The 26,061-nt window shown below is 37.9% G+C and overlaps 1 protein-coding gene across 8 annotated transcripts in view; it reads right to left on the bottom strand.

Annotated features, from left to right (window-relative positions):
- Positions 1–15,466: 15,466 nt before the first annotated feature.
- Positions 15,467–26,061, bottom strand: part of LOC127436640 (ubiquitin-conjugating enzyme E2 H) — a 39,763-nt gene continuing 29,168 nt past the window's right edge. For 4 of the 8 annotated variants that reach the window (XM_051690897.1, XM_051690895.1, XM_051690894.1 and 1 more), the window contains 7 exons: positions 25,950–26,045; positions 25,529–25,605; positions 23,503–23,577; positions 23,182–23,221; positions 21,364–21,416; positions 20,334–20,462; positions 15,467–19,200 (listed from right to left, as the gene is read on the bottom strand). In XM_051690897.1, the coding sequence (XP_051546857.1) occupies positions 19,076–19,200; positions 20,334–20,462; positions 21,364–21,416; positions 23,182–23,221; positions 23,503–23,577; positions 25,529–25,605; positions 25,950–26,045 (595 nt within the window). In that variant the 3' untranslated portion in view covers positions 15,467–19,075. Of the gene's footprint in view, positions 19,201–20,333; positions 20,463–21,363; positions 21,417–23,181; positions 23,222–23,502; positions 23,578–25,528; positions 25,606–25,834; positions 25,886–25,949; positions 26,046–26,061 lie in introns of all 8 variants that reach the window. The other 4 variants (XM_051690899.1, XM_051690900.1, XM_051690898.1 and 1 more) reach the window with 3 other exon arrangements.

Below are 26,061 nucleotides of genomic sequence, written 5' to 3'. Positions count from 1 at the left end.
TACTATGGGATTCCACTGCAGTGATAGGAAGATTTCCAAACAAAGAACTCCAAGATTATTAAATTTTTGGCTTCCCACAGCAAAGGTCACTTCTTATGCTACATGGCAGAAGAACTGAAAATAGATCATGACTTGCCAAAGCTGTCTGATTAGAATCAATCAAGCTGACGGTCTGCTGTATGTCCTTTAGCTACATGTACAGGGTTGAATTTAGCGGCATTTCTATCTTGTCCCATATTGGCACTACACATAATTGCTCAAAGTATATATAAAAAAGCAAAAATGTGCTAGTGCCAAAACAGGCAAAGAAGAGGGATAAAAGAGCATCAGAGGGTTTTGAGTCTGTGCCTACTTCCACCAGAGAAAGAAACATTGGCCTAAGTGATCGATAGAGAGAGGGAGGAGGGACATGTGTCCTCATGTGGTTCTTTCTCTGCTCTGTTTATGGCCCTTTGGTAATTCACTGATAGTGTGCTTTCACAGTGAATTCTACCAGTGCCATACACAGAACAGGAGTCTGTTAGTTTCAACCCAATGATCTCCAAGGCCAGAAAGCTGAAGACATCAGCCAGCTCAAGACTACCTGCAACCTCCAGCAACACCATTGACAGAGCAAGAGAGTATTGGGGGGGGGGGGGGGGAGGTCAAGGAGGTTGAGAATAACCATTATTCCTACAGGGACAGAGAGGGAGAGAAAAAGACAGAGAATGTGAAAAAGAAAGGAAACACAAAAGTGCATCACAGGAGAATCAAAGAGACAGCGTGCCAAGTAGGATGTGATGCAGTACATCAAAACCCTATTTAATGATGAAAAATGTTGAATCAGTAGAGGGAAAGATTGGATAACAGAGCATCATTGTGAGTCCACTTCATTGTCAATAAAAGCGCTCCTAATTCTTCTTAACTCATATAATTTCTTCTTTTCTGTGGAACTCTGTGGATTTTATTGTAAAGTCCATTGCTAATGCAAAGAATAAAGATTAAAAAAATCAATTACAGTGAAGGACTTTCAAGGCCTTTGATGTCTTTGGATGTTTTTCCAAGCTATTTCTTCTGCTGGGTCGTCGAGGAAGCACATTTGGTTCTATGGTTATCGCAAGATACGTTTACAGAATCTCCATTATCCCAATGGCTTGATCAAACTTGGTCAAACGCTGGTAAAGAAATTGGTTCTGGAAATATCAGTGGTTTCTTCACAGTAAATTTTGGATCACTACAGCCCCTTACAAATACACAAAAATGCTGACATTATCCTGATTTGTGTGCTCAACCAGACATTTTAATTAGCCGATGAGGAGATTATCCAAAGTTATAATAATACGTAATAATGTGCTTTATGCTGAGGGTGGCACAGCATGGGCAATCATATGAGCTTACATCTCTTTAAGAACTGAACAGCCTCTTCTTAGATTATCTTTTCAGATTATGAAAAAAGCAAAAGCTTTCACAAAAGTTCTGGATTTATAAAAAAAATAAAAAAAATAAAGGATGATCCCTTTACAGTGAAATAGAATATACCCACTGTAGTTTGAGGGAGCAACACTTATGTCGATGCATGACAGTCCACATGGGGATTCATCTCTCAGTGTAATCAAAAAACAATATGAAAAAATGTTTCCTTCCAAACACAGCAGACAATTGTTGAGAAAATAAAGCCTGCAGAAGGAGATCCATCAGCTTCAGCTAAGAAAGATTTGAGAACAGCGAAAGGCCTGAACATCAACCAGACTGGTCTAAAACTCCCACTGAATAAAGTGACAAGGGAGGGTTGCTGGGTTTACTTGACTTGAGCAAAAAATTAATAAAAACATTTTATCTACATTACTAACACAGATCACCTGAGAGCTTGATGCTTTTGATACCCCATATCTTTCCCTCTCTCTCTTGCCTCTGCACCACACAGATTCAGGTTATATGCCATCTGCCATGGCAGAAGCCACCAGACCTAGAGCACCCTCCTCCCCAAGGCGAACCCTGCAGCCCCACCCAGGAGGGCCCTGAAACAGCTATTAGCTCCTGCTCCCTCTGCTTCTGCAGGAGATGGAGGCCAGATTGATTCCAGCTCAAAAATGATGTCTAAAGTGATTTTTCAGACGCCCAAATGGCTCCCGGAGCAGGACTCTTTTTGCAATTTCCTGGAATAATCAATACCTCTAAAAAGCCATGCTGAAAAGGCAGCATAGTCAAATTGGTCTGGCTCGTTTTTGTTTCCCCCACCCCTGGATAATAATGAAAGATACATTTCTAATATGATAACATAATAACAGCTTAATGGTCTATTTCTGTTGCTTGCCTCTCCACAAAGCATAATTAAAATGGAAACCAAGAGCTGAAAAAGTTTTAAGCAAAATGCCATCACCCTCGCACAAGGGCTTACTAAAACCACAGTGCCAAAGGCAAAGCCTTATAAATAATCCTAAAGAGGTAAAAACATTTACTTTAAAACAAATGCTCAATATCTGTTAACCTCCATAGTTATCTGTAACCTGACCAAATGGGTAAGGTTTATAGAAAACAACAAATTATATTACTGTGTGTGTTTAGAATAAACTGTAAGTTATTATTCATGTCATTATTGTTATTATTATTATTAGCCTGTTTAATACAAATTTTTGGAGTATTGTCTGATATAAACAATCAACATTGACTTAAAGAAAACTTATTTTAAGGCATTATTTCTATAACTTTCTATTTTTCGTTTAAGGAAACCCAAGATCATTCAGATTTTAGAGACTGATCTTGAATCCAGTGATTTTAACCCTACATGGTATTATGCCTGCACTGCGTCAAATTCTTGCCCTATTGTTTTTGCCTTGAAAACAGTGTTATCGAAGTAAAACCTTTTTTTTTTTTAAATGGTTTGAAGACATTCGTCTTATCATTTTTATCATCACTAATAGCAGCACCGGTGTTCGTTGGTCACCTTTCGTTAAACTCAATGACAGTCTCAAAGCCACCTGGTTAATCGCATTTGTCTAATTACCGAGTATCTCCTCGAAGTTCAGTTATTTTAGGAGAGATTTGGCCAGACCAGTTCAGTCTCCCCAAAAAGGACACCACCCGGGGCGACTTGTGCTTCTTCAAGGTGATTGAAGGCAAAACAATCATTGTGTATAGCTTGCTGACAGACTGATTATGAAAAAAATAAATAAAATAAAACTATTATATTCTGGGAAAATGTGTGTGTATATATATATAATATATATACACACACATTTTCCCAGAATATAATAGTTTTATTTTATTTATTTTTTTCATAATCAGTATATATATATATATGTGTGTGTGTGTGTGTGTGTGTGTGTGTGTGTGTGTATTTATAGCGTATATAAATTGTGCAGTAGTCAGTATAAAGTGTTGCTCCTGAGAAATCCAAGTAATCTAATTCATTTTTCAAGTTGGCTTAAGGTTTAGCAATTTAGCAAAAAATAGCAGTGTAATTATTTTAAAATAAAGTGTTATAAAATAAATATCGGGTATCAATATAAATAACATAACCAGGCATCTTGCGGTTGATTGTGAATTGTTTCGACTTTTTCAAGTGAGATTGTCAGAATAACAATTTACCAGCTAAACAAATCTCTTTAAGCCTATGCAAATGATGCAGGCCTAGTGTCTATCAACTAAAAAAGAAAGAAGGAAGACAATAACATTGTTATTCCTGTTAGATTTAGCCAGAACCCTAAACAAGGTGTTTATCCTGCCCTTTAGGCTACAATGGGATGCTGCGAATGCATTTTCACGCACGCGCATTACTTTTGAATAGAAACTAATTAGTGAACAGCTGAAAAGCATAAGCATTAAACTACATTCATAAAAATAAAAATAAAAAAATAATAAAAAAACGTTATCACTTTTGGTGCCTTAACAGTAACAGAGAATGCATTCAAATGTTAATGCGCAGGTAGCATTTCAAAAAGAGCACAGTAGCTGATATACACAGGCTATTATAAAAAGTCTCAAATTTGCATTTGTTTTCAAACAATTATTTAGGACCTTACCTGATGCGTCCGTCTCAAAATCCTAATAAGCTACTTTTTTCAGACTCAGTTTCTTCCTTCAGGGTTTCTTTTTTTTTTTTTTTTTTTCGGACACTCACACACACACACCAAAAAAAAAAAAAAAAAAAAAAAAAAAAGCGCTTTATACGTAACCAAAATCTAAAAGTCGGATTTATCTCCCATATAAGTATAGATTCGAAGTACGCGATTGCTATGTGAAAAACTACTTGACTTTTCCCAAAACATGCCACGCCAGACTAATAAGTCGCCTCCACCGAGCTTCTGCTGTTTTTAAAATCATGAGTGACTCACATAAATAGGAACAGGGATTTATCAAGCTCCTCGCCGCGTAATCGTGGATTTTTTCAATGAAACAAAGAAGTCAAAGCGTCGTCACTGACTTCCTGAGTATCAAATAACAAATGCAGCCCTGTTTTCCCTCTCTTACATATTCTCTCTCTCTCTCTCTCTCTCTCTCTCCTCTATTCAAACGCCTATCTCTTTTCCACCTGGAGAGTCGCTGTATACCTGTGCGACGGTCTGGCGGCTCCAGGTGCTCAAACAACTTCCCAGATTTTCAGCTTTTCTCTTCTCAACACACAGGCAAAATAAAACGTCGCTATATGCACAGAAGGTACCCCGCTTGTTTAGACTGCAACAGTGAGGATTTGCCAATGGAAAAGATAATTAGTTGGTAAGCATCTTACCCCAGTGCCGAAAGAATAATCCAACCCTCCTCTTGTCTTGTACATTTTGCGATGTCACTAACTCAGGTGCTTTTTTTTTTCCTTTTAGGGTGGAGCCGACGGGAGGCGAGGCCACCTTAAACGCAATCTGTTTGAGCTCTACTGCAGTCTAAGCATACAGCTGTCACTGAGTTACTTGATCTTCGGATTAAAAGATTTCAAACCCGAATTATTCCGGAGACGTCTTCGTTTTTTATTTTATCACATATAAATGATGATGCGTACACCTTTTTATAGGACATCACTTTATAGCCTATTTGTATAAGCTTGGGGATATAACTTGGTGTCGTGAATGGCTTTCGTTTGGCAAGGGCATTAAAGAAGCATTATTTGAATAAAACTTCTTGTTCCAGATGGCATTGCTATTTCTTTGATTTAAACAGTGTATTTGAACTTTGTGTAGCTCATATGCTTACCTTATATGACCTTATTCAGAGTACCGCCATATTTATTTTTTGACGGGAATGAAAACGAGGCTGTGAAGGAAAAAATGGGTCTCTTCAATGAGTTGTATACTGTAGTTTAAATTTGTGTGTGTGTGAAATGTGTGTGTGTGTGAAATTGTTATTTCAGTAGACAAATAAATAAATAAAAATAAAAATCCAGAAATGTCCAGTGTGAAAATTGGGTATTCCATCCTCACAGCCTCGTTTTCATACCCGTCAAAAATTAAGGAACTTATTATGGCATAAGGCCTAAAGGCCTACATTTAAAAAGAATAGAAAAGGTTTAAACTCTTCGACTACATATATTATATAGGCCTACCTGATATAGGCTATATAGCCTTTTTGCTTTTATGTATATTGCACAAAAAAAAAAAAAAAAATTCAATTTGTCCTTCAGTTTAGCAAGCATAAGGCCGCAGACTCACACAAACATATCTTAGTTTAAATGTGACGTGTTGTGTCAACAGAGGGCCAAGACAAGTGTTTACCTGTATACCTGCAGACAAAAGGAGCTCGGCCTCTATTGAGAGAGAGAGAGAGAGAGAGAGAGAGAGAGAGAGAGAGAGAGAGAGAGAGAGAAGTTAAATTTCTTCTCTATGCAGATGATCTGGTGCTGCTGTCAGCTACTGCACAGGGGATACAGCAGCACTTGGACCTGCTGGAGAACTACTATCAGAACTGGGCTCTGACAGTCAATTTGAAAAAAAAATAAAAAAATAAATTAGGATCTTCCAGAAAAAAAAAGCCAGATTATAGGAAACCAGATACACATTCACTCTGTGAAACACTGCAATAGAACACACCCTACACTACGACTACCTCTGTCTAAAAAAAAGTGCTTCAGGGGGTTTTGGACTGGCAGTGAATGCACTAAAAGAGAAAGCTAAGAGCATTCTATGCTATTAAGGGCAAATTCACCCAAATAGACATTCCTGGAACAATTTGGTGTAAAATCATTGATAGTATTATCATGCCTATTGTTCTGTATGGATGTGAGGTTTGGGGTCCACTCTGTCTGGCAGATTACTCTAGATGGGACAAACACCACATAGAATCCCTGCATGCAGAATTCTGTAGAAACATTCTAAGAGTTCAGAGAAGAACACCTACTAATGCATGCCGGGCTGAACTAGGCAGATACCCCCTAAATATACATATTGATAAACGACCCCTCAAATTCTGGACACACCTAAATTCAAGTTCCCCTAACACACTGCAACATGAAGCCCTTAAAACCCAAGAGCTGAAGCCTAAATCCAGTCCCCTTTGTCAGCTGGCTCTGAAACTCACAAACCCACTAACAACTAACAAACAGCAGTTTTAGACCAGCACTGCTGAACAAAACCAAATCAGAATAAACCAAATCATAAAAGAAAGCAAAAATTCATATTTGGACCATTGGGAAAATGAAAGTCCCAAACCCCCCCCCCCCATCTGATAGGATCAGATGACATCATCCAGATGGCCAGTAATGAACAGGCGTTCAAAGGCACCATTTCATCTGCACTATATGCCTGCAGGCCATACCAGCTATAAGCATCCTTTTACATAACGCTCCTGCTTCAGCCTTATGCTCTGCAGGTTACTTGAACATTTCAAAAAATATTCTCTCGTAACCCTACATATTATGGCATGCTGTTATAGATTTTAAGGCACCATTTGTATCAGTAGAGAACCATAAACCTACCCTCCAATTCTGTTAATTTTACAAATAAAATGTTAATAGACCTATGTATACCTGCGTCGATCTATTTCTAATTCCTGTTTCTTTGGCCTGTGTAATAATCTAGGCGTATAGGCCTACCTGTCTGTGTGTGGCTCCAAGGGAGGCATAACCTAAATGTCAGCTGACGGAATTGCAGCAGTCAATCCTGAATCACAACTGTTATAAAATGATCTGAAGTTGAGCTAGTATTTTACGCATTACCCCATGTAGGCGTCACTGCAGACAGCATCGCTCCATCCTCGATGACGACAGGACATCTTTAGACCAGCCGCAGTGCAGTCAGTGCATCACAAGCCAAATACTTCACTGAGGGTGCAAGTGATGCTGCCCTCCATTGGATCGCTCTTCAAATATATACCGATCCACGTTACCCACGTAACCCCCGAGTCCACTTACCTGCTGTTGATAACGGAAGCCTATACCGACACCTCAGTGGAAAAAAACCGGCTCCATATTTTCAACTTATGCCAGTGGCGTAAGTCTGGCGGCTCTGGTTACATCTTTTCAAACCCAATAGCCATGGTGAAATCTATCCCCGGGCTCTTTGTTGTCCAGTCAGCCCTGGTCGAGTCCTCCCCTCACCCGTCCACTCTTCACCTGATTAACTTCTGGAGAAGTCGAAACACGAGCCACAGATCACCTGTGCGAGGGCCACATATTAGAAGCCTGGTGAAGCTCTTGAATATTTAAAACAGGCCTAGTCATTTCGTTGTAGGCTATCTGTCGGTCCCGGTTCCGTATGACGTTTCAGCTCTCCCCACCTGCCAGCAGCGGGTATCGGGTGTAACCGGGCCGCTCTTCTGGCACACTGGCCCTCATCTAATGATACCTGATACGGGCGCGCGGAACAAAGAGCGCGCGGAAAGAGTCTGAGGCCTTTGCGCGCGTGGTGGAATAGTTTACTGATGACCAACAGAGCATTTGATGTATTGATAAACATTAACACACTGCATAAACCTCGTCTATATTGGGGTATTTATGACTAAATCAGCACATGCACACTGCATAGTCCATTTCAAAGTGCCATCGTGTCACTGGAACACTTTTCAAGCCACTGTTTGCGGTTACATTTTGTATAGTTTTGATAACCAGTTCATGCTAAATAGATTTTTATCTAGTGAAGGCCTATGATTAATCCAGAGTCCAGAGTGTGTTTTTTATCAAGAAAGCTAATTATTCTGCATTCTGTTTCACATGAAAAAAGGCTATATAATTAGAACTGTTAAATAATTTGAGAAAATGCGTTTAAATTGAGGTATTTTTATGATCCAGTTAATCATATTAACTACTTAAAAATGTATAGAAGTGTAGGAATTTGAAAAGTTTTCGAAATATTTAATAATCAATTTTATAGGCATAATTTACACTAGATTTATGTAAGTCTATTTCTTTTTTATTCGTTATTTTATTTTATTTTTAAATGTAGGCTACTGTAAAAACAACAGATTACACATTTTTTTTACTCATAGATGGTGTTAATAATAATAATAGAGTCTGATAATACGACTGCTATAAACAGGGAAACAGTTAATATATCAGAGGTCATATTATTTATGCCCGGTTTTGCAACCCTGTAATCCGTACTATACCGGATTAGAGCGGAAATGATTCATCTTAGTAAAATAGAAAAGCGTTCTAATGCATTCAAGATGAGCCATACACCATAACAATAGCCTAAAAGCGTTGTAATTGTACCATTGTTTTGAATATATTTTCACAATTTGAATAATAGACGATTTCTTGGAACCAAAATATTATTCTAAAGAGCCGATTGAAAAAAATAAAATGTAAATAAATACATGCATAGACTACACAATAGTAAAAAAAAAAAAAAAAAAAAAAGATTATATATATATATATATATATATATATATATATATATATAAATATATACATATATAATGTACTTCAACACACCGGGGCTACAACACATTTTATTCCACTATTATTTGAGAAGAATATTTCGGAGCACCACGTTGCGAAATGCTTTAAAACAAGTTGCAACAGTAAGCGCGCAAGAATGTTCATTGCTGACTATCTAAAGCCTCATTTTTATCATTCTGTTTGGAATGTGATGTGGAAAGAAATCGAAATGCTGTTAATAAAGACTGCACGGAGCTGTAATATAGCTGTTTTTGCTGATTTGAGATGGTCCTGTTTCAGTCTCTCACATAAGAATGGAAATAGACGTTATTTAAAAAATAGTCGAAGAAGCGAAGAAAACGAAGAAAAGAGGCAGACTGGTTTATAAAGAAGTTGCCCTCTATGCACATTATTCTTATTAGATTTGTTGAGAAAGGATCTTGCAAGTAATCAAGGCAAAGTAAAGTTACTGTCTTTTAAAGAGAGAAATTATAACAAAATTGCTATTTTATTATTTTACTATTTAATGTCCTGGCATGGAGTTTATGTCCTCCATCTTCTCATCACCTTCCGTTCATCAGTAACATTTGACTAAGTCGGCATTATAAGTCTCTATGGAGACAGTGAGTCAGATCGTCTGCTATTTGCGCCTTTATTTCAGGCGTTTTTAATCAGACGGTCATCCATTAATAACGGAATTGGGCTGGTTTAGTAACCAAGTCTTCGACATGAGAGGCGCTCAGTCAGTCGAGATCCACCGTCTCACATGTCAGCACCAGGATAACATTTTACAGGAGGAGTTTAAAAGAAAATAAGGATATTTCATTTCTTTCTTTCTTTTGTTTTATTTTATTCCACTGTACAAAGATGAGGTCATATTGGCCTATTTGTATGTCCCTCAGCCAGCTTGTCATATGATGATTTGATAGAACAAATGATAATTGTGGGTGTATCTACCAACTCATTTCACTGATGAGAGTTAAAAAGGACAAAAAGGTGATTAGATGGATACCTAGTATGGATATCTATCCACTGATAAATACTACATTATGTTTTATCATTACAAAGCCACAGTCTTAAAGATATATTAATATAATTTCTAAATAATAAAATAATAATTGACCTTGGGAAGCACTTTATGAAGCACTTTCCATACCTTTTTGTATGTCTTTCCTTTGTTCATCCAAAAATGTAAATTATATCAGCATTTACTCACACTCTCGTTGTTCCAAACCTAAATGTTTTTTTGTGTGTTTTTTTTTTCATGGAAGGAGATATAGGCAGAATTTTAACCTCAGTCACCATTTACTTTCACTAAGTAATTTTCAGTGAAAGTGAATGGAATGGTGACTGGGGCTAATGCTGCCTTCCAGAAGACTTGGGAAGCTCCTACCTCATGTCACGCATTCAAGTGGGAAACAAAATACGGAAGAAGTCAAACTTAATAAAATACACAGTGAAAGTCAGCAAAAGCTCTTTTTCTGTTGTGCTAATAAACTAACATATATGTATCTAACATATAATTAATACATTTGCATAAAAAAAGCCGTAAAAGTCATTAGTTGACTGTTTTTACAACAAATATTATTGAAATAAAGTACATAAGTTAAAATAATATTGCAAAATCGTTGGTTTCCATAATCTTTCATGTAGACACGGCCCTTCCATCTTCCCAACTCTGAAACTCGGGTATCATCTCGAATTTTGAGCTTCCCACTTGTAAATACGACTTCGCTTAGTCATTCATGTTCTCGGAACTCGTAATTACGATATTTCCGACTCCACTTGAAAGACGCATTATATTCTGCCTGACATCTGTCTAGTGCTTCACGAAAAAAAGTCTTGGTTTGGAAGTTATGATGACAGATGACCAACCCAGTCTCATGAAAATTCATACATATTTTACGAGTTGGCTTTTTCGCATGATTTCATACGAGTTCATTCGTATAACTTTGTACTATTTCATCACGTGCAAATGCACGGATTTCTAATGCAGAAGTAAGCGCAAGTTTCACACATGAGGCGTTAAGGACATGCTTATTAATATTATGCCCTTACCCAAACCTCTTATCCAAGCCAAACAGATCAGTAGAGTGTGTAAACATGACAGGAAGCTGTTGTATGAGAGAAGCAAGTAATTAGATGGAATCAATGTCCAGCAACGTCACTGTCTGTAGTGAAAGTCATACGAATTCATATGAGTGCAGTCGTAAAATAACATACGAATTAGACAAATTTAGAAAAGTTGTATGAATCCATACGATTTCGCCGTGAGAGTGTGTTGCAGATGCCAGAATTTTTATTTTTGTGTGAACTGTCCCTTTAATTGTGCTTCTGTGTACATCACCCCAATACATTGCCTAATAAACACTGTAAGTGAAAATGATGGCGATATTAACAAATATAAAACAGGGCTAATGGTATCAAGCTTCAACTGTGAGTCCAGTGAACCTCAGGGACTGGTCACATGACAGTATAGCTCTGATTCTAGCCAATAACAGCAGCTGCTTGGGGCTGGGCATTACATCATATATGCCTGTAGACCTCTTGACCATCGCACTGCAGATAAAGCCTTCTAAATATTTCATTGAGGAGCTCATATTTCTCCAGAACTGGAGGTCAGGTCTTTAGAAAGAACTGGCATTCACGCTGCCACATCTCAGCCCAAGTCTCATTCTCCTTGAATAGGGAAAGATTCTGCCTCAGTGAAAATGCTGAAGAAGGATCTTTCACCTGTGGTTATTGGAAAGGTCAATATGAGAGTGAAGAAGCGGTAAAACAGGAAAGGAAGCTGTATTCAGAGGCACAGAGGAGGACATTTATCTAGAGAATGACAGAATGGAAATTAGCAGATAAAGGGGATAGAGGTAGAAGGCAAAGCCAGGGAGTGCAGATGAAAATTAGCCTGTATGGCTAAATCTGGCACATTTACATGATGGACATAAGTGCTCATGTTAATGTGCATTGTCCCTTTAAAATAAATAAATAATAATAATAAAAGGTGAGATAGAGTAAGGCATGTAGGATTCAAGGATTAAATGTGGTCCAAAGAAACAAGAGTATCACACAGTCACAGCTGCTAAATTTCACTCAGAGCCTGGGTTAGATAACCACTGGAAACTATTATAATCAAAAAAGAAAAGACAAATTGCATACTTTAATTTCACCTCGTTTTCCTAAAACCCGAAAGAACAAGATAGGACAGATTGGTGCGTGACTGAGACATTTTTGATAGAAAGGATTAAATGGCCGTATGTTACCAAAACGGTTTCCTCCCTTGTAAGAAGGAGATCTCCCCCTACAGTCCACCAAGTGTACTACAGTTTAATTGTAATTCTTTGTGTAGCTGGAGGGACAGCTGTTGGTGAATGAGTCTCCATGTAACATTTAGGAATCATTAGTAATGTAATACATTTGATAGAATAAATATTTAAGAAATCAGACGACCCAAGTTAGCTACCATCTATTAAATTATTCTGATAACTGGAGATCAGTCTTTCCCAACACTGTGGTGGAATTTTGGCCCACTCTTCTTTGCAGAACTGCTTTAGTTCAGCCACATTGGAGGATTTTCGAGCACAAACTGCCCTTTTAAGGTCCTGCCACAGCATCTCAATCAGGTTCAAGTCAGGACTTTGACTAGACCACTCCAACACTTTAATTTATCTTCTTTGAGCCATTCAGAGTTGGACTTACTCCTATGCTTTGGATCACTGTCTTACTGCATAACCTGTTGTGCTTGAGCTTCAACTCAAAGACTGATGACCGGATGTTCTCCTTTAGGATTTTTTTGGTAGAGACCAGAATTTACATTTCCCTCAATTACTGCAAGTCACCATGGTCCTGAAGCAGCAAAGCATCCCCACACCATCACACTACCACCACCATGCTTGACCGTAGGTATGATGTTCTTTTTGTGGAATTCTGTGTTTGATTTACGCCAGATGTAACGGGACCCCTGTCTTCCAAACAGTTCCACTTTCAACTCATCAGTCCACAGAACATTCTCCCAAAATGTTTGAGGATCATCAAGGTGTGTTTTGGCAAAATTCAGACAAACCTTCATTTTCTTCTGGGTTAGCAGTGGTTTTCGCCTTGCCACTCTTCCATGGATGCCATTTTTGGCCAGTGTCTTTCTGATAGTGGAGCCATGAACAGAGACCTTGATTGATGTGAGAGGGCCCTGCAGTTCCTTGGATGTTGTCCTTGGCTTTTCTGTGACTTCCTGGATGAGTCATCGCTGTACTCTTGGAGGAATTTTGGAAGGTCAGCCACTTCTGGGAAGGTTCACTACTGTGCCAAGTTTTCTCCATTTGGAGATAATGGCTCTCACTGTGGTTCTTTGGAGTCCCAGAGCCTTTGAAATAGCTTTGTAACCCTTCCCAGATTGATGTATTTGAATCACCTTTTTCCTCATCATTTCTGGAATTTCTTTCAACCTTGGTACAGGATAACTTCATGCTGCTGAAAAAGTTCTATTTAGGTGTCGATTTGATTGAACAGGGCTGGTAGTAATCAGGCCTGGGTGTGTCTAGTTCAGCTGATCCCCATTATTAATTCAGTTTCATTGATTTGGGGATTTATTAACTACGGGCAAATACTTTTTCACACAGGCCCAGATGGTATTGGTTAACTTTTTTGCTTCAGTGAATAACATTATCATTTAAAAACTGTATTTTGTGTTTACTCAGATTACCTTTGTTTTATGTTAGATTTTGTTTGAATTTTGTAAATAATTTAGTATGAGGTATACTCAAAAACAGAAAAAATCATGATGGGGCAAATACTTTTTCACAGCACTGTGTGTGTGTGTGTGTGTGTGTGTGTGTGTGTATATATATAGCCCATATATGCAGTACTTTAACTGTAATATGCTGTATACTGCTTTATGCAGTTTATTGTTTTTAAATGGCCTTCGGCACAACCTTCCTTATGTCTCCAGTACATTGTGCTTTATGGTTTAATACAATGTGATGTATAATACCAATTTTGCCAACACAAATGTGAGTCTAATGCAGAAGACTTCTAGTGTTTTTGCTAAAAACTGTTAATACAAATCTTAGATAATAGTCTTTAAAGGAAAGCGTTCAATACAAGCTCAATCAATTGTGTTTGTTGCATAATGTTGATTACCACACAAATTAATTTCGACTTGTACCTCGTTTATATATATATATATATATATATATATATATATATATATATATATATATATATAAATTTGCAGTTACAGTGAGGCGCTCACAATGGAAGAGAAAGGGGGCCAGCCCATAAACATTCAAATACACACGGTTTCAGTTTAGTAGGCACACGACGTAAACATGATTTTAGTGCGATAAAATCACTTGCAAACCTTGTGTGTAAAGTTATTTCCAATAGCTATTACAACTTTGCTGTCATGACGACATAATGCCGGTAAATCCTTGATTTTATCACACTAAAAAAAAAAAAGTCTTGTGCCTATACTTTTGAAACAATTAGTATTTTAATGTTTAAAGACTGTCCCCTTTTACTTCCACTGTAAGACTCTTACTGTTCTGACATTTTTTGAGGGACGAGTGAAATGTTTTTGTGTTAATCAACCTTATGCCACAAATGTTGTCGATTGCGCCTAACTTGTATTGAACCCTGAATTCCTTGAAAGGGATAGTTCACCCAAAAATGAAAATTATCTCATAATTTACTCACCCTCATGATATCCCAGATGTGTATGACTTACTTTCTTCTGCTAAACACAAACAAAGATTTTTAGAAGAATATCTCAGCTCTGTAGGTCCATACAATTCAAGTGAATGGTGACCAGATCTTTGAAGCTCCAAAAAGCACATAAAGGCAGCATTAAAGTAATCCATACAACTCCACTGTTCTAATCCATGTCTTCTGAAGCGATAGGTGTGGGTGAGAAACAGATCAATATTTAAATCCATTTTACTATAAATGTTCCTCCCTGTCCTGTAGGTGGCAATATGCACGAAGAATGTGAATCGACAAAAACAAAAGAAGAACTCTTAGGAGAGAAAACAGTGCTTTAAAGAGGGCCAGAGAATGGACATTCAAAGAAAAAAACAAACAGACCTAAATATTGATCCGTTTCTCACTCACACCTATCATATCACTTCTGAAGACATGGATTTTACCACTGCCGTTGTATGGATTACTTTTATGCTGCCTCTCTGTACTATTTGTAGCTTCAAAGTTCTGGCCACCATTCACTTGCATTGAACTGACCAACAGAGCCAAGATATTCTTCTAAAAATCTTCATTTGTGTTCAGCAGAAGAAAGAAAGCCATACACATCTGTAATGGATTGAGGGTGAGTAAGTGATGAAAGCATTTTAATTTTTGGGTGAACTATTCCTTTAACATGCTATTCTCTCCACTTTGTCTACATTCATAGGCCAATATAATCCACATACCACTGTTTTGTGTTACTTGCCTGCCATCTAGTGGAGGAACAGAGTAACACCATCATAGAAAGAAGGTTGCAAAGACCAACTTGAGGTGGTCTTCTTACTTTCAACAAGCCAAACTAGAGCTTGTGAGGAGATCTTGGGAGTCCAGTGCTTATATATTTGATATGCCAATATTATAGCAGTACAACATATTTGTATAATATTTAAAATAAATAAATAAATAAATAAATAAAATAAAAAAAAAACAAAAAGAAAGAAAAAGCAAAGCAGATTGTACACATATTTAATATTTTATTAAAAAAGAAGTTTACAGTTTACTGTACACAGCTATTTAAGAGATTATAATCCTATAGATAAAGAGCATTTGTCCTTTGTGACAGGCATGCCCACTTCACAATGCAAAAAGAAAAGAAAAAATGGCAAAAAATAAAAGAGAAAGATTAATGGATAAGGAAAGAAAAGAAAAGGGGCAAATTACCATAATACCTGGGATTTAAAAAAAAAAACAAAAAAAAAAACAAAAAACAAAAAAACGTGTGTATTTTTCTTTTTATCAGCGTATCACACACTAGGCACTAAATACAGATACTATTAAAAAAAAAAAAATCCATGCTGTGTGCCCACATAAGCCCCATGTCTGAGCACCCTCTTGAAGCGCAGGTATAAGGGACTAAGGGAGTGGACAGCCAGGACTGAACTAGACTCGACTCTACACCAGAGGCATGCAAAGTGCACTGGAGAGCTCTTGGCAACACAAATGCAAGAGGAAACGTGATGCCATTGGCCGAGAGGGCCAGCAGGGACAGCCCCTGAGGCCACGGTACCGGAAGACAGATCTCTATTCTTCCTTTCTCTCAGGCAACAAACAGCTGGATACCTTGACATTATTAACTGCTATCCCCTGTATGTGTATGTGAGTGTTTGTGTGTGCACATATGTAAGCATTGGGGGCTTAAGGGTGCAAAACAAAGGACACACTGTAATTATGTATTCCACCCCACCCACTAAACTAACAACAGAAAAACTCCCTCCCGAGAGCACCCTCCAATCCCAAACACCTGTCCAGATACCCTCAACATACTGCATATGTTACCTGCTCCAAATGGGTACCTCTTTTTATTGACATGGGGAGAAAGGAATCCAAAAATTTGTAAAAGGAAAAATAAATTCACAACAATTTCAATGTAATTTCTAATTAAACTTGTAAATGGAAGCACACTTATACATTTGTTTATTTGAGATTCTCAAATTCTTTAGTCATTTTACTCTTTGACATGACAGATAAAAACAAAGAAAAAAAATATTTTAACTAAATTTCCACATTTAGTCCCTCGCATTACACTTCAGGGGGCAAAAATAAAACTGAAATGAAAGCGGAGTTTGTCAGCTCGTCTGGCCCACACATAGGGTGTGTTGCTATACATGGCAAAATGTTTACCATGGCAACCAAACCACAGCCGAGAAACATTTTTGTTTCTGAGACATAAGGGAGAGAAAGCTGTGTTGCATGTAAAACAAAGCCATTTCTACACGTCATGCTGCCACATTTATAAAATATACCTCTCCCTCAGACTCTGAGACACAGGTGCATATAAACTTACACCTATCTCCTATATCTCTCACACAAATACCCCTCTTCTTTAGAAAATATAAAACCCCATCAACAGAGTCAGACTTGAGAGAGAGGAAAATATTTTAAACGGAGATTTTCTCCATTGCACTATACGGCCAATTCTTGACTCGGGCTAAAACTCACCAAAATTCTTTTGCCCATAAAGCACTGATTTAATTAGAAAAAAAAAAGAAAAAAAAAAGCCACTCCGCAGGATAAATATAGGCAGCTCAGGAATTTTGAACAGAAAAACCTTCCCTCTTCAGCATGGCATACATCAAATGGACTTTGACCCTGTTTTATTTAAATTGGACAATGAATGAATTTGCAAGGTCACTCTGTTGTCAGAATGAGAGAATTAGTGAGAATACTGAAACACACACACACACAAACCAAATCTGGTTCTTAATGTTTCATACCAACATGCCACTGATGATATCTGCAGGTGCTTGATGAAATTCAAAGCTCTTTAAACAGAAGATATCTGCCCTGTTTTTACATCATCTCAGCAAAAAAAATCCACCCCATGTTAGTAAATGTTACTCACTCCTCCCCTAAAACCACATATTGTTCCTTGTGTGCCCTAATCGATCAAGGCAGATCTAACCAAATCTAATCCGTCGGATAAAATCTGTCTTCAGACAAGCAGGATTACATAACCTAAATCCATATGAACATCTACTTTGATTTCACCACCCAGTAAACTAACTAGATCTACATGAGGTCAAACAACAGCTATCATAGTTAGGCACAAGCAATAGGAAAGATGACGAACTCTACAAATGTTAGAAAAAAAATCATTTCTCTTTAACATTTCTTCTAGGCTAGACCAACAAAGTCCTGCACAACTCCACTTCTGCATCATACCACAATGTACAAAAAGATGCATGTAAATAAGGAGTTAAAAAGAGAGAGGGTGCGAGACAGGGAGGGACCAAAATAGTAAAAGACAAAAGACTTTCATACAATATTATTACAAAATAAAAGTGGGAGAAGCCAGGTAGAGCAACAGACAATACTGTTCCTCTGGTTTCTTTAGGAAAATCTTTAGAAAATAAAGATTTGCGCTCCATTCTTGGTCATTTTGTGATCACCGTGGAAGTTCAGATGGCATAGAGTCATAGAATCCAGCCACGTTTCGAAGTGTAGGACTTCCACAACCAGGGACAACTGCCAAAAAGTTTTGAGCCAGTGGAGAAGTTGTGAGCTTCTGTTGAATCTCTGTGCGCTAGCCTCTACATCTACATCCTCTTTAAAGGACGCCAAAGTCATGATTTTGGAATTTAAAGGGAGTTTAACAGATATTGTCTGCAGTAAACACGCTGGAGCGCTACCGTTGGCTTGACTGGTTAGCAGAAATTGTGCAGCGTTCTGTAAAATCCTGATGATCATTTCAACAAACAGCATGGAAACATCTGCATTTCCCTCCCAAGGTGAGACCCAAATAAAAAATTTAAATGAAGACAAGAAAAAGGAGGACAGAAATCTGGGAAAAGGGGGTCATAAAATGGATCCTGAATCTGCCATTCCTCTTTTGACGCTTGCATCTTAATTTATTTTTTTTTAAAACACAGCTTTTAAAGAGAAAACAATCAAAAATAAACAAACGGGACAACCAGGGAAGCAACGATAATTCAAAATGACTTGTATGGGAATGATCGAAAAGATTCGATCAAATCGCTGAGGAGGGAGGAAATGAGAAGTGTGTCTGGCAAAATGCGTCCAATTGCATCCTGAAGACAAGCTGAAGACTGTCCTTGCAAAAGGTCTAAGCTGAGGGGACTCATATTAGAGTGAGACCAGACCCCTCGGTTGTCTCTGGTACGTTAGTAACATCACAAGGGGAAAATGGGCACCCCCACATAAATAACAGCCTTGGCATCAGTAGGCCCCTGTTTATAGTCCAGTCAGTCTGCGTTGGAAAAGGTGGATTAGGGAGGTGATGACATGCATTCCAGCTACGCAGCTACCAACGTAGAATCAAGGGGGGAAACACTACAAGCCTTTCTTTTGGTGGGGTGATGGAGAGAGCGAGTGAGAGAGTGAAAGAGAGAAATAAAACAAACACCAAGAAGTAGAGACAGCACACCTAAAGAGGGTGCCTTATTCATCGTCAACGCTAGATATCCATAAAAATCCTGGTTTAGTAATAATAACGATAAAAAAAAAAAAATCACCTTGTTTAAATATGAATCTTTTATAGTCTGCTTCGCATGGTTAGGAAATCATATAGTCTCTGTGGTAAAGGGGAGGAACTGTCGCCCTTAACTACAACTCCATGTCCTGAGCTTCATCCTCTGAAAAGTCAGACATGGAGCTTTCTGAAGAGGAGTCACCTGCTCCTTCCTCCTGCTCTTTCAGAGCCTCCTCTGTTGCATATTTCTGGATGTATTCTGGATAGAAAGACAGAGAGAGGTGGGAAAATATATGGAGTCAGACACAGGAAGTGGATACTTCTGTTACCAAAAAAACTTCTGTATAACAGAAATATTATATCATTTACCTAGGCTATGTTTAGAATGGAATACTAACGTATTGCTTACTGCATTCTAAATACTGTATACTATACTATTATAAAATATACAGTACCGCTGCCCCCTATACGCATATTACGCAATCTGCGTAGGCCACCAACTCCCTTTGGGGGCACCAGAAACTCCACCGGCTGCCTTTGCTTGCACGTTATACGTTATTCAAGGACCCGGTAGCAGCTGGTAAAGGTGTTTAAAAGGAATGTGAAATCGGGGAAATGGGCAAATATCAATGCTTGCCCATCGTTTTTTGCTTAAATGGTTTATGACCTTACCCTGATAAAGGAAAACCATTTAAAGCGGTTACATGACCTTACAGTTTGTCGACTTAAGCATAATCAGTGTGAGATCATATATGTAAACATGCTCACTGTTGTCAAATGACCTCGTTATGTTTGTTACGTGACCTTATTAAATGCATGTTAAAAATTCAGCGGTGGTATCTAGTTATATCGTAAATATAAATGGTGATTTTACGTTTTTAATTAAATTTGAGTTAAACATGTCTTAACTTTTGGCAGTCCAATCAAATAATGAGTCATGAAAGAGATGTAAAAAAACAAAAAAGAAACAAATCACGGCTGATAATCCTTTCATTTTATTCATCACGCTGTAAATAAAAAGGTCAAGCCAAGTCCATAACATCATGGGATAAAGGTCATATGCAAACAATGTTTGAAATGTTTAGCAACACATACCATGCTCACACAGTGTGCTCTGGATGTATCTTGCACATTTTGGCAAATGTAATACTGTAGGTCAACCGGGTATGCCACGAATGCAGAAAATGTACAGTCTACTGTAGATAATGCATACAACAAAAATAGTATGAGTGGTATACTATTCCAAACATAGCCCTAGACTCAAACGCACACTTTTTGGAGCAGAAGGCATCTCTGTGTGATGATCTGAAACATGGTGACAGATAAAAACCAAAAGGCCGGATGGAGGTTAAAGCAGAAGAACAGGGAGTCAATCGACGCTCTTCGAGTCACCTTTGATTTTCTGTTTGTAGTCCTCTGGCCGGTGCAGGTACATGGCTGCCGCATCCCCGTTCAGAGGGTCGATGGGGTTCGGGTAGGCCAGCAACTGTGGCAAAAACGACTCGAAGATATTGGTGAGATCTGTGAGGAGAGAGAATGGGAGCAGAGGCTTTAATACAGGACCAGAGGTCTTGTGTTACAAGCCCAACGTGCAGCACAAAATGGAGGATTTGTGGTGAGTGACATGATTATGGCCTAATCTCCCTTTCAGTGTGGGGGCGCTAGTCATAGATCTCCCTTCCTTTCTCTCTCTCTCTCTCTCTCTCATAGGCAGTACTGTATGTTCAAGCTGTCACACTTCTGTGGACAATGGCACAAAGCAGCTGAGTACATCTATACCAAGTTAGGGATAATGTACAGTCAGCCGCAAACGGCCATTATCGCAAAATAAACACAGACTGTGAGATCAGGGCCCTGCTACTTTTACATGGCTGTTTACCAGATAAATAAATAAATGGACATTAAATATAATTTTTATGAGTTGAAATTGCTGTATTCCACAAGAAGAAATAAACCGCAGTGATCTGAAAGAAATATAATCTAGTGCAGCTATGTAGGAAATCGGTTGTCTGGGACAATGGTCAAATAAACAGTTTATTATACAAAAATATTTGACCGCTGTGTGCTGCATCAGGTCAATGGTCAAGTCGGTATTTAGGACAAATTGTAATTTTTACATCATCAGAGAAAGGAACAGAGAGGCAGAGAGTGAGTGTGACATCTGCACAAAAACACAGCGGAGGTGTGAATGGATAGATGGATGATTGCTGGCAGACTGGGGCTGTTTAAGTGTGACTGTCAGGTGAGCTGATGCTGTTTTCTGACCTTGCAGGTATTAGCTCATTCAGAGCGGTTAAGAGGATTACAGCGCACCACTATCCTAGGGACCGGAGATTTTATTGTATTCCTCAAGTGACATCAATGCAAGCTTCCTGCAGGCCTGCACTAACATAAAGGTAGTGCATGCATAGTGACTACGTACCATATAGAGCGGTCCATGTCTGGTTAATCACATCTAAACAAACGGTCCCTGACCTGGAAATAAGAGTGTTTGCATTAGACACATCTAGATGTGAACCTTTAAAATCTAGAGCTGTATAGGTGCTGTAGGAAACTTCAAGCATTTCGCTAACTTCAACCACATGCAAACCAGAGCAGGCAAAATGATTCAAAGGCAGAGAGCACTTCTGATTGGCTAGTGTTCTGATTGACCATAAAAGCGCAGGCCACTCCCCTCTTTTTTCCAAAGAGACAGATGTGCCTTGACAAGCACTTGTACATCACCCAGAAGTCTATTTGAAATGTGTGTTTTTACATCTGGTAGACGTATTTCTTAGATTGTTTGCTCATCTGCAATACGTCCTTGAGACGTTTCTTCTCGGATGTCAAAAGTACAAATCAGCAGATTTCTTGAAATGTTTATTAGTTAGAGCGTATGTAAATCTGCTCTTTTTAGGATGTTTATTAGATGTTAATTAGGATGCGATGCTTTCCAGATAAAATGCTCTTAAACAGACATCTCGGAGACGTACGTGTGCTATCTGGGTGATTTTTTTCAGGACACCTATTTCAGTGATATCTGTCAGGTAAAAGGGACATTTTAAGTGTGCTGTTCCAGAAAAAGAATAATAATAATTAACTTACAGGACCTTTCATAATCAACAAGGCAGCTCTACTTTTTACCCATTATTTTGCATAGAACACAATATGACCACTTAAAGGAATATTCCGTGTTCAATACATGTTAAGCTCAGTCGACAGCATTTGTGGCATCATGTTGATAACCACAAAAATTAATTTAATCTTGTCACTCCTTTTCTTTAAAAAAGCAAAAATCTGTGTTGTAGTGAGGTACTTCAATGGAAGTGAATGGGGTCCAATTTTTGAACATTAAAATACTCAGTTTCAAAAGTATAGCCACAAGACATAAACAATATGCAGGGTAACATGATTTTAGTGTGATAAAAGCACTTACTAATTTTCTGTGTAGTTATAGCTAATTTTACAACTTCGTTGCCATGATGATGTAATGTCAACAAACCCTAAAACCCTAAAATGACTCTAAAAATGACGATTTAAACAACTTTACAGCTCAAATAATACATGAGTTAACAGAAGAATGAATGCAAATGCTTTCAAAAAATTATAAGCTTCAAATTTCTGCTTTTAAACCCTACAGAAATTGTCCCCTTACACTTCCCTTGTAAGTGCCTCACTGTAAAAAAAAAACAAATTTTTTTTTTTTTTTTTTTTTAAAAGAGGGATGAGTTGAAATTAATTTGTGGAAATCAACATTATGCCACAAATGCTGTCGATTGAGTTTAACTTTTATTGAACCCGGAATATTCCTTTAACTAATATGAGATCATTTTTAGAGGTTATGACAAGAAAGGGCACAGGTCTATTCACATTGAGTGCAAATTTGTTGTGCGAAAAGACAACACAACCCATTTGGACCAAAAAGTCTCCTTGACTTGAAAAAGCATAACTTTTAGACTACTATTATAATCATTACACTGTAATGTAATGTGAAACTGCAAGTGAAAATGAAATGTGTATCAATAGAAAAATGTTATTATGCATTAAAGCATGTGAATGACCGTAGCGCGTTTCATTTTTGTGCGGATATGCACATTTTTCTCAGAGACTGGAAAAAATTCATGTTATGCTCAGTGTGAATAGACCTTAAAAATATGATTTTTTATTTATTTTTATACTCAAAACCCCTCTAAAGAGACACTAATGTAATTAAACCACAATCCTGGGTATTTTTATCCTATTTCATAAAAATGTGACTTACGCTTCATCGATGTTTGGATGAAAAATCTTATTCATAAACCCTGCAGAGAGGAAAGATGTGAGTGAGATCACGGACAGAAATAATAGCATTTGATTTCACAACACTGGCTGTGCTCAATATTTTCTCCATCACACCAGCCTTACAGCAACTATTCAGCATTACCTCACATCAAAATATGTGCTTATTCCACCTTACACTTCTAAAGTGTGACTGTTTGAATGTGCTCTGCCCATCATTGAATGACAGCACTAATTAGTGTGGCTTCAGTAAAGTACTCTGCTGAAAATGGCCCTTTGAGATCCGCATGTAGTAACACATTACCTATAGATGGAGATTTGAAGGGGTATTTGTCTGGAAGATCTACTCGCACCTTCCACACGCCTCCTTCATACGGTGCTGAAAGAGACAAATGACCGTTGAAGATATAACCCACATCTACTACTCGCATGTAAGAAAGGCTTTGAAAAGACTAGCATTACTGCCTACATACATCTCTAAATGACTAAGCGCAAAGGTCTTTGTATTCAAAAGTGACAGTGTGTGGGTGTAACAGTAATACTTAATTAGCTAATTATGAATTGCATGTTTAAAGGTACACACTCATGGGTGTGTATAAATGTGTATAGGGGAAGTTTTGCTGTTGCAGTTGACATGGTCTCATCGGGGCATGGTGCAATGTGTGCTCACTCCAAGAATAGTCTCTGCAATTTGACCCTGTGTGGCCAGCAACTCTAACTAGGAAATGTGAAGCATAGCTGTAGAGGTTGTGGTTAAGACCTGTATCTACCAGTTAAAATGAAAAGCAAGGGAAGACCCTTAAAGATTAAATAATATGACAATGCACCGACTGGGTGAATCTCATGATCTCGTATGTGTCATATTTCCCCACAAAATCAAAAGAAACTAAACAGGAAATTATATTTTGCTTAAAGAAAATGAATCCTTTTTTAAAGACCATTTTGTGACATTATAGGTCACAATTAAGCACATTTCTCCCTGAAATCTTATTAGCATTATGCAAACAAAAAATCCTTATCATTACTGAAAAGTGAAAATATATATATATACAGTATATACACCAATCAGCCACAACATTCAAACCACCTGCCTAATATTGTGTAGGTCCCCCTCGTGCCGCCAAAACACTGCCAACCCGCATCTCAGAATAGCATTTTTGAGATGCTATTCTTCTCACCACAATTGTACAGAGCGGTTATCTGAGTTACCGTAGACTCTGTCAGTTCGAACCAGTCTGGCCATTCTCTGTTGACCTCTCTCTTCAACAAGGCATTTCCATCCACAGAACTGCCCTGTTTTTTGTTTTTGGCACCATTCTGAGTAAATTCTAGAGACTGTTGTGTGTGGAAATCCCAGGAGATCAGCACTTACAGAAATACTCAAACCAGCCCATCTGGCACCAACAATTATCCATGCGATTATCTAATCAGCCAATCGTGTGGCAGCAGTGCATAAAATCAAGCAGGTAGGGGTCAGAAGCTTCAGTTAATGTTCACAACAACCATCAGAATGGGGGGAAAATGTGATCTCAGTGATTTGGAGCATGGCATGATTGTTGGTACCAGATGGGCTGGTTGGAGTATTTCTGTAACTGCTGATCTCCTGGGATTTCCACACACAATAGTCTCTAGAATTTACTCAGAATGGTGCCAAAAACAAAAAAACATCCAGTGAGCGGCAGTTCTGTGGATGGAAATGCCTTGTTGAAGAAAGAGTCAACAGAGAACGGCCAGACTGATTAGAACTGACACAGTCTATGGTAACTCAGATAACCGCTCTGTACAATTGTGGTGAGAAGAATATAATCTCAGAATGCTATTCTGAGATGCGGGTTGGTTCTGTTTTGGCGGCACGAGGGGGACCTATACAATATTAGGTAGGTGATTTTAATGCTGTGGCTGATCGGTGTATATATATATAATTTAAATTATGTATCCATCATAGTAGTATTTGTTGTAAACCCTTTAATTTATGATTATTTGATAATAGAATATCATTGTATTACAGGAATATTTTAACAAATACTGTAGTACAGTAATGAGAATCATCATTGAGTATAATGCAAATTGCAGAAAAACTCAAAAGTAACACATTTAGATGCATTAAAATCATTTGCAATAATGTAACAGTGGAAAAAAATCTTAATTGGTCCTAAAAGTAGAAATTAAGTAGACTTAATTTCCTCTGATTGTATCTATTCTGATTTAAGATTTTTTGGAGAAATGCAATCTCGACATTTTCATGAGATATTCACCCAACTGTTTGAAGCTATTGTAAGCAAATAAAAAAAATAAAAAAATAAAAATAAAAAGAAATAAAAACAACTTACTTCCTTGTGGTCCATAAAACTTCACTACAAATTCGTTGAGTCCACTTAGGATTGTGACTTCATGTTTACTCTCGATGCTAAACAGAGGGTGTTAAGGCAAACTCAGGAATTATTTTAGAAACTAAACCAATGAACAACGCAAAAACAAGCAATAAATCCGCAATTCTATTTTAGACAAAGCATCATAAAAAGGGCAAAGTGGAAAAGTTGAATGAATTTAAATCTGTGCCAAATGAGATTGAACGATGAACTTAAAGTAATAAATAACCTCAAGTTATGAAGGGCAGGACAGAAAAAGTTATTTACCCAGTAGGTCACAATACAACTAGCCAGGACTCACTGAAACAGGGTTTCAACCTACAAAAGGAACAGATCAATCAAAGGATTTCCAAAGTTCTTGTCACACAACCAAGATACTCACTTGGGCTTTGTCCTTTGACCATCAATAATTATTAAGAGGTTCAGTTCAACAGATCCGATTGCAAAAAGTCTTTGGGTCTCACTCACACCTCTTTGGCTGATACCCCCCCAAC

The sequence above is a fragment of the Myxocyprinus asiaticus genome, chromosome 47, assembly GCF_019703515.2.
Source record: "Myxocyprinus asiaticus isolate MX2 ecotype Aquarium Trade chromosome 47, UBuf_Myxa_2, whole genome shotgun sequence".
Lineage (NCBI taxonomy): Eukaryota > Metazoa > Chordata > Actinopteri > Cypriniformes > Catostomidae > Myxocyprinus > Myxocyprinus asiaticus.
The sequence above is the reverse complement of the archived record's forward strand: the minus strand, read 5'-3'. Positions and strand labels throughout refer to the sequence as shown.